Here is a 9,582-nt window from a genome sequence, read left to right on the forward strand (position 1 = left end):
AGTCCGCCTGCCGATGCAGGGGACACGGGTTCGTGCCCCGGTCTGGAAAGATCCCACATGCCGCGGAGCGGCTGGGCCTCTGAGCCATGGCCACTGAGCCTGCGCGTCCGGAGCCTGTGCTCCGCAACGGGAGAGGCCACGACAGTGAGAGGCCTGCATACCGCAAAACAAACAAACAAACAAAACCACCGGCTATGAAACCCATACAATGTTAGGCCATTTCCTTTTCCAGATGTGCTCGGAGGTGAATGCGTGTCAGCAAAAAAGAGCAAAATGAACAGTCCAAAAGGATTGTAAACTTTTCTTAAAGCTCAGAGCATCTACCCAATGACGTTTGGTAAAAGCAAAGGCTAGACGGTAGAAGGCTGTCTAGGTCTTTGTCGGTAAAAAGGCTGTAAAAGGACTGTTTGGAACGGCTGAAAAATCCTCTTCTGACTACAGAAGTGTACTATTGATATTTTAAAATTTGGCTATCGTGCTGGAAGGGTTTATGTATTTACCTTTAGACACTCAAATGAGGGCATCATAAGTGCAGCAGCACTTCTCCAGGACTGAAGTTTATGGGATTTGAATTTTATTTCCAATTATTCTGTTACCAACTAAAGAGTACATTAACTCTGGCTTTTTAGAGCAAGGGTCTTTAATTTGCCTACGAGGACGGCATCTTTAAAATGTTTTAAGTATTATCATGCCAACCATTTAGAGAAATGTAGCAGTAACTTAACGCTAAAAGGTGCCAACAGATTCCTCCACCAACCCTTACAAGGTGCTAGAGTCAGATACTTCTTAAGTTTGATGGAATAAATGAAAAATGTCATGCTTAACATTTAAAATCTATTTTCTGTAAACAAATAGGTCACAGTTTAGTGACAGTAGTGGTAGGAGAAAACTTGTTCAAAATTATTTCTTTGTAAAGGAGTTTTCCACATTAACAAACTTGAAACAGAACTTGGCACAGAGTGGGTGATCATAATCTGATTAGATTATGAAAGACTTTCCATATTAAAGTCATTGGCGCTAACATAGTCAAGAGGAGTTACTAACTGGGGTGGTTTTCTTCTTAAAAATCCCTCAATTTATTACATGATGAGCTCGTTATGCCTTTTTACCGTATAAATCAATAAACAAAACAAAACGTGGCTGTGCATCTCTGGTTCCGATGACAGTGTCTGTACAGACGGCAAAGCATAACTTTTCGACATTTGAATCATGTAGAACAGCTGTATGTATTTCTATTACCTGGATATTTTTTTAGACAGTGTTTATAAACTTGTTCAGGAGAAGGTGCAAAATTTTCAGATTTTAATAGGCCTATGTTAGTGTCAGAAAACAGAAACTGATCTTCGGGAAAATGCCTTCCTCTTAAATTACTATTGATATATTTGTAAAAATAATGCCCTCCCCACCCCAGATCATCAGTTCACAAGTATAGTTCTTTTTCCTTTTTCTAAATAAATTGGTCTCTATTACTTATTACATGAGGACATTGCTTATCATTCTCAACTCTCATTACCTATACACATACAGTATACATACACGTGTGCAAGCGCACACATTCATTTTTGCAAAACGTTTGGAGACTTTTTAAAAAAATAAATTTAGGGCTTCCCTTGTGGCGCAGCGGTTGAGAGTCCGCCTGCCGATGCAGGGGACACGGGTTCGTGCCCCGGTCCGGGAGGATCCCACATGCCGTGGAGCGGCTGGGCCCGTGAGCCGTGGCCGCTGAGCCTGCGCTCTGCAACGGGAGAGGCCGCAACAGTGAGAGGCCCGCGTACCGCAAAAAAAAAAAAAAAAAAACAACCACCAAAAAACACCCCAAAATGAACACCCGTTGAAACTTGGATAAAAACCTAATAAAATCCTATCTTAAAACAAGTTTATATCAAATCAACTTTATTTTTGAACACTGTACAAACTTTTTCCCACTTCAAAAATCCATGATGACCATCCAGTTACACACCAAGCAATAGCATCAAGGCTGGGCAGAAGAGGCTATATAGGCTGATTGTCTTTCTGAGCTATGCTTCAATTGCCCTGTCTCTAGATATACTAACTCGCAGGCCACCTTCTTTTTTTTCCCTTTATTTTTCTGAGAAGGGCAAAGCATTCTTGAAGACTTGTTATTTTCATGACCAGAGACTTTTATGCTTATGGAAAACCTGAAAATCGGAGACAGCCCAGAAAATAACAATCATTTCAAACCAGAGACAATGCATTTTTTTTCCTCATTTATTCAAATTCACTGCAGGAAGTAAACACTAAAAGATTAAAAAACACAACAAAAAGTTCACACTGCAGTATGTACAGTTTCATGACATCACATGAAGAAATTAAATTTCTAATAAAAATGACAAATTATATTACTGAGCATATCGCATCAAAATTGGTTGTGTAAACCCCAGAATTCATACCATGAATGGTAATGTGCCTGTACTCCAGTACACTGGAATACTCCTGGTATATTATTATGCTTCCAATGGGATTAAAAAATTCATGTAAGTAGTTGTGTGAATTCTTTATGTTGAGAAGTGGTTGACTTGATTTAAAAAGTTTTAAGACCCTTGGATTCAAAGCACATTCTTTCACAAAGCTTAAACCACGGAAGTCATGTCCAGAAATGGAATACTGTTATGTTGGGATGAGTATCTGATCTGACTGCTTAAGACATTTTGCCAAATGCACAGATGCACAGGGTCCCCCATGCACTTTTCATGCAGCAGGTAATCACAACTTAAATAAAAGGCTTACTCTATACATTTGTCCAGACTTGCAACTGTATACACACATGCACAATTTTTAAACCTGTCCGATTATATTTACACTTATACATGGAATATACAGAAACCAAAGAGATTAAAAGGCTTTTCTGTTGTATTAGAACAATACAAAATATGTATTTTTCATTAAGGAAATCACTATTTACATCACCTTTAAAAACCAATTTTAACATCTTCATGTAACAAGTCAATATATATATATATACATATTATATATATATATATATATATAAAATATATACTCTCACCAGTTTACTCTTCTGTAAGATGCAGCAGAGAATAAACAGGTAATGCTACCTTACTGATGTCAATGAGAGCTGTAGTACCCTTTCACAAATGACTTTATTAGGAAGAAATTGTCTAGATGTCTAAAATAGTCCTTGAAAATGTGTATATGTGCATCCTTGTATCTACATATGCATAAATGAACTGCATTTATGGATGTAGGCCCTTTCTCACCGCTCTTCTTTAAAATCATACTAAACTCAAATTGGGGACACTCTAGTAAATCAGAACAGGTTTCTTTGTGGTCATGTTTATTTATATATGACATACCTTCGTTTCTTTGACTGCTGACAACAGTAACAACAACAACAAAACAAATGACCAACCAAAGAAACAAACAAAAAAAGCAAAGCTGGCCCTTGATGTTCTTTTTCCTGACCTAAGTTTCGCCCCCTTGTAAAAGCCCATTTTCCCCTAACCAAGGGGGAATATCAATATTTTTTTCTAGCATACTTCTAAGGCTCCAGACCTTTCACAACGGCAGAAAAAAATGACTTGGTTAAAAGCTTATTTATACAGTGTAGACAATAAGATTGTCACAGAATAAAGATGGGATGGAGTTGGATATCTTCACTGGCCAGTGGAATTTTCATGATGTAGCATAATATTCGCTCCTATTATTTTATAATATATCCAGTAACTATTTACAAATTATTTTGAGAAAAAAATAATCATTTAGGGTTTTAGATCATATTAGGAAATAACGCCCATTTTTAATATAAAAATCTTAGAAACAACCTCAAGTAGAACAATTTCAAATAGATTTCCTTCTAATTAACAGTCGATTGTATAACAATTTTTTGATAGGTCAGTTGCTAACTCAGCTCACAATTAAACCCAAAAATATCTGGTGAAAGAATTGTGGATTGTAAAAACTGAACTGAAAAGCATGGACTTGTTTCAAGATAGAAACCCCATGCGGCTCGATAATACATTAAGTTCTTCCAAGAAAACATCAATGTTTACTTTTAATCACTATTTTAAAATAACAGATCCGATGGAGTGACTGTGTACAAATCTGTCATGTGTATGTGCCCTTTGTACTTTTTTGTTTAGTCAATCTGAGTCTAGTGCCCTTCTTGGGTTTGAAATAAATGTTTTCATCTTTGTCAGCACTGTTCTTAGGACAATGGTTTTAATAGAAGTTAAGGATGTATTCAGGAGGAGTTGCCAAACCATCCTGGAATCACCTGAGTTTGGTAAGTGGCCCTGTTATTCCATCCCTAAGGCTAATTAAGTAGATGTTACTCATTAGAACACACAAATAATCACAGATTTTCCTGAGATGTTGAGCCAAATATGAAAGTTGCCCCCTCCACCCGATTTTTTTTTTGTCATAAAAAGTATTCTGAACCCGATTTCCAAAGACATAGCAGTAATATATGAAGTATAATATTGCAAATTTTGAGTTGATGTGTGACTGTACTGGGGAAAATACAGGCATCAAATAGTTTGTTCACAATCCTGTGTTGAGAGAAGTCATAGGCAATGGTTTCGATTTTCAAAATTCAAATTTCAGTGTGCAGAAGAAACACCTAGGGAGTATTATTAAGATGCAGAAGGAAGATTCCCAGGTCCACTTAGCAGAGATTCTTGTTCTGTAGATCTGAGATGCTGCCTAGGAATCTGCATTTTAAAACAAGTGCTCCAGATGATTCTAATGCAGGTGGTCTGAGTCCAACTTTAAGAAACCCTGGTCATAAGACTCACAGGTACCACAGAAACGGTGAGAAGTAGCTTTTACAAGAGATGGTGAAAACTGTCCAAAGAAAAGCCATTTTGCTTGTTAAAAACAACTTCTTATTTCAACTATTCAGGAAACCACCTGAAGATACATGTTAACTTTCCTAATTCTGTAAAAGGAGGAATATGAATTTAGTAAAGTAGTTAAAATACAAAAATGGAAATCTGCCTTTTTTTTAAAGATCTATCAAACTTCCATCAATTGTAATCAATGTTTACTAAGTAGTACAAGGTTTAAAGAAATACAGTATATTGAAAAGGATTGGGGTGGGGCAGACACATTGAGGAACCACAAAACCCCTTCCAAGAATTAAAAATAAATGTGTTTTCTTTCTTTTTTTTTTTTTAGCAAAAGTGAAAAATGTAATCATATTTTTTTCTAATTTGTTTTTGAACTGAAAAAATGAATTAGTATTAGGTTTTTTGATTCAATAATTATCCTTTAAGGAGTTATTATTTAACAATTTGGACTTTAAAAAAACGTGTTATGTATGCTGACTTCTGAAAAGCAAAATAAAGTACCCTAATAAAGGCAGCAATGCATTAATCCACTGTGGGTGGAGATTCACATTTTAATTTATGCCTATTATTTACGATTAAAAAAGAATATCATTCATGGGCTACTCACAGTTGTTGTCTGATGCATAAGAAGGTGTTAAACAACCAATTGCTAGTTCAGCAGCTTCCTCATGACATCTAATGTAAAGCAAGAAGTAGTATGCATATTTAAACATCACAGTAACCAATTCTTTTCAAAATGAAAAAGTTTCAGTTACACCATGCTTTTCTCAAATCATGCGCTTATTTTTACAGATCTCAAGTTCATACTAGTTAGTTTTAAAAAGATCCAAAGATGGATGGCAGGTACATTTTATTCTGATTCTTTTTTTATTGTTAGCACGTTTCCCAGAAGTCCATAAACTTCTCCATTTGCACTGTGTGGGCGAGAGGCATTATTTCCCATATGGCTATTGTAAGTGCTTCTCAAATTAAAGAAAGAAGCTTTAGTTTCTGCAGCAGGAAGTAACTCCTCTTTGATTGTAACCTGTGAGATACTTTCAGCAGATGAAGGCTCCCTCCAAATGTCCTTGTCCTGTGTTTCTCGACTGGTAACAGAACTGCCTCCTTTCTGGAGCATGTAATACAGTATTGGGTTAGTTTTGGTCAGTCTCGGAGAGTCTTTCTCATACTCATTCTTATCCACATCTGTGATAACCCACTTGATGGGTCCCTTCTCACTGGGCCCGGAACACCCATTCCCAAGCCCAGATTCTGGTCTAGACCCTGCGCAGCCCAGGTGCTCAGGGAAGGGAGGGCTCGCAGGAGGCTTTCCTACACCGGGGTATGGAAATGTCCTGTGGCCCATGCAGCTGTTGGGCTGAGGTGCACTGTACATCAGTCCGTTCAAAGAAGAAATGCTGAATTCAGGCTTGCTATTGGTCACAGTGCTTCTGTGTCCTTTTTTTTTACTGTCGATGACAGAAGTACTCCTGTGCTGAGACAAATCTCTCACACAGTTTTCTGAGAGAAGCAGCTGTTTCAGAACGTTGAAGCTTTTGCTCTCTCTGGCCCAATTCCTGTGTTCGCTGTCACTCGCTGAACCGTGGCTGGCAGGATATTTAAACTCAAGATCACTTCTGCTAAGCTTCAGCTCTTGCTGGTTAAGCAAGGACCCATACAGCACCTTCGGAGCACTGGGACTGTTTGCAGCATCGACTATGTTATTTCTCATCTTTTTAAATGGATTTTCTAACGGCTCAGTGTGAAGCTTCCTTTTTTTAGGGACCATGCAAAGATTCTTTGAGTCTACAAGTGTCAGTTCACTATTTCTGTGACTGCTGTCCAGGTCATCAGCCGGGTGACTCTCTTGGTTTTGTCTCAGCAGTCGACTTAGCAGACCGTTCTTAGAGAAAGAAAAATCCTGAGGTGAGACCGGCTCCGATTTGAAGTCCTCGGACGCTGGTAAGACAGCTGTGCTTCCCTGCAAGGCAGGAGCCACGCCTAAGAAGGGGGCACCCTGAGCGTCGTGGCTCAAGGGCACATTTGTGGTATGCGTATGCAAGTCATCGCAAGGCTCAGATTTTATTTTCACCATCAATATTTGTTCACTTAAAGCTCTATCTGTATGTTCCTGAGTACTTTCATCTCTTAAGGGCATCTTCTCTTTCTTTTCGGGCTTCCCTTTGTTGGGGTTTCCCAGCAGCAACTGGAGGACGGTGCGCCTTTCAAGCAGATTTTCTATTTCAGAACCAGAAAGTCCTGGTTCAGGACCTGTTGCGTGACTGCCGAATGCTTTATTTTCTTCAACTGCATTTGTTTTATTTGAGAGCAGAGGGCTATTTAGTCTATCAGTCATACCTGTAGGCTTCTCTGTGTTTACACTCAGCAGCTGTTTACTGGGTCTCTGCTCTTCCCCTGACACAGAAGACTGCATTCCACATTGCGCTAAATTTTGTAACAGTTTACTGGCACTGAAAGTGGCAGAGTTTTGTGTGCCTTCATTTTGGACTGGTTTCTCCCCTTGCGATTCTTTGCTTTTTGTAAGGTCCATCAGGTGGTTTGATGTGGTATTCGTTGGCTTTTCAGACTGAGGGCCACAGGCATACAGTGGGGAATTCCATTTGATGACCAGAGAGTGTTGGGAAAGGTTGATGGGAGACTCGGCTTTGGTGGATGCAAGTAATGGTGGAGTGCTCACTGGAGTAGTCCTGCTGGTACTAGGGCTTTCTATGACAGAAGTCCGCGTGTAATTATGTGTGCTGAACTTTGTCCCATCACTGTGTGGTTCCTGAGGGCTGTTGTTTCTTTCTACGTTTTCTTCATTCTTATGGCCAAGTAGCAACTGAAGCAGGGTTACTTTCTGGTGCGAATTTAGCTTAGAATTCTTTGAGGTATCTTGATCTTCTTTGATATCTACTTCGGGGACTTTGGGATCCCAAGTGTTTAGCAAGGACTGAGTTAAGTTATCCAGAGAAACAGGCTGGTCAGGTTCTGGTTTTTCGATTCGGTGTTTGCAAGACAAGTCTATGGGAACACAGTTGGAATATGAACTTTCATCACCACTGCTATCGTCTGTAAAACTAGGATTGTTATCTGAGTATTCATCAATAGTTGTAGGTGTACTGCTCTCCTCAAAAAGGCTTCCTTTCTCACTATGACTGTGTCCGTTCATTGGCTTAGGTATGGTCTGGCTTTTAAGGAGATGTAAAAGCAAACTGTTATTAGCAGCTTGTTTTGCATTGCTTCTTTCCAGTGAGTTCTTATAGCCTGCATTTTTGGGGGAAGAAGGAACAATACCCATCGGAGTCTGAAATGTTGTACTTTTGCTAGCCATTAGTTTGTTTGATGATGTTCTTGCCTGACCGTTAAGATGGCTTGACATTCCTTTTGAGAACTGGAAACTGCCCACATCCTTTTGGCCATTTTCTTGTAATCTGGCCATAGCAGCAAGTCTTTCACTTGCCGCCTGATTTGCATTTTGTGTCTTTAAAGCGTGTTCTCGAGAATACTGCTGTAAATGGGCTTCGCTTGAAAGGAGTAATGCTAACTGGCTACAAGCAACACTTGGCTTGGGTGAAGTGGCAGGACTAGCCCTTTTTTCCACCATGCTCGCGACAGCCTGTAACCTCGCAGCACATGACAAGGGTTCACTCATGACCTTCGTGCCACTCTGTCCAACGTGATGAGGTGACTCTACGAACCTATCTCTGATGAGGTTTTTAGTTGCGTCAGGGAGACTGGTATCGGGCTTTTGATCTTTAGCTTTACTTTTCTTCAGCAAAGTTTTTAAGTGACTTGATGCGACACCGTAGCACCTTAAATCCTTCTCCACTTTTAAAGAATTATGACTGAGGGCGTACCCTTGCTCCTTGAGGCTCTGCCTGATCTGCTGTGACAGAGCAACGGTCTGCAGCCTAGAGCTGAACGACTGAAGCAAAGAGGCCAGTACCGTGTTATCCTGTTTGCCTTTAGGCACACTGTCAGCCATGCCAGCCAGCAAAGCTTCCTTCTTTACGTTTAAATTTACGATGGAATCAGACAGCCTCTTCCGCTTCGCTGCATTCCAGTCCTCAGAAGACTGCAAGAGTCTGGCTTTTTTGAGATGCAGCATGCCAGATCCCTGATATGTATGTGTATTGAGAACTGGACCATTACTCTGACAGGTGGGAAATGCATTACCAGAAATGTTAAAGTTCTGATCTTCTTCATTACAGCCAGCAGACTTTTTGTCGATGGCAGTACCTGATCCCTCTGCTGCCTGATGCATTAGTAATCCTTCTAGGTAAGTTAAAACAATAGAATCCTGGTGCACATCAGAGCCAAGCTCTTCTCCATGAGTCATGTTCAATAGAAGTGTTCACAAAGGCTTGGTTTCTATTCACTTTGAAGAATGGTTTTCTGTGGGTGAGTGAGATGTAACTTCAATTAGTGAATGTCGGTTTCTCACCTTCCATAGTAATTAGACAGAGGTGTACTGTTCCGTTCCGACCGGGATTGGTCTGCTGGTTGGCAATGACGAGACAAAAGGCAGGCAGGCTCCCAACGCAGCCTGACTGCAGAGTTGATAACTCCCAAGCAAGAAGCAGCAGCAGAATTCCTCAACACACAGGTCTGCAGCAGCAAGCAGATAGAATCCTTAGTGAATATACTGCTCCTCCTTCTTCACCTTTTGTTCCACAATAAATGCAAATATCAGTGTTCTATAAAATAAATAAATAAAAATAGTTAAGGAGGTGAAGCATTAGAATTATGCTGTGATACCTGTAAGCAGAAAAAT

The 9,582-nt window shown here is 39.8% G+C and overlaps 1 protein-coding gene across 1 annotated transcript; it reads right to left on the reverse strand.

The window, feature by feature from the left end:
• Window positions 1-5,676: 5,676 nt before the first annotated feature.
• NRIP1 (nuclear receptor interacting protein 1) lies at window positions 5,677-9,147 on the reverse strand. The gene has a single exon (XM_065876982.1). The coding sequence runs from the start codon at window positions 9,145-9,147 to the stop codon at window positions 5,677-5,679; it is 3,471 nt and encodes a 1,156-aa protein (XP_065733054.1).
• Window positions 9,148-9,582: the final 435 nt, after the last annotated feature.

Source organism: Phocoena phocoena, chromosome 4 (genome assembly GCF_963924675.1).
Source record: "Phocoena phocoena chromosome 4, mPhoPho1.1, whole genome shotgun sequence".
Taxonomy (NCBI): Eukaryota; Metazoa; Chordata; class Mammalia; order Artiodactyla; family Phocoenidae; genus Phocoena; species Phocoena phocoena.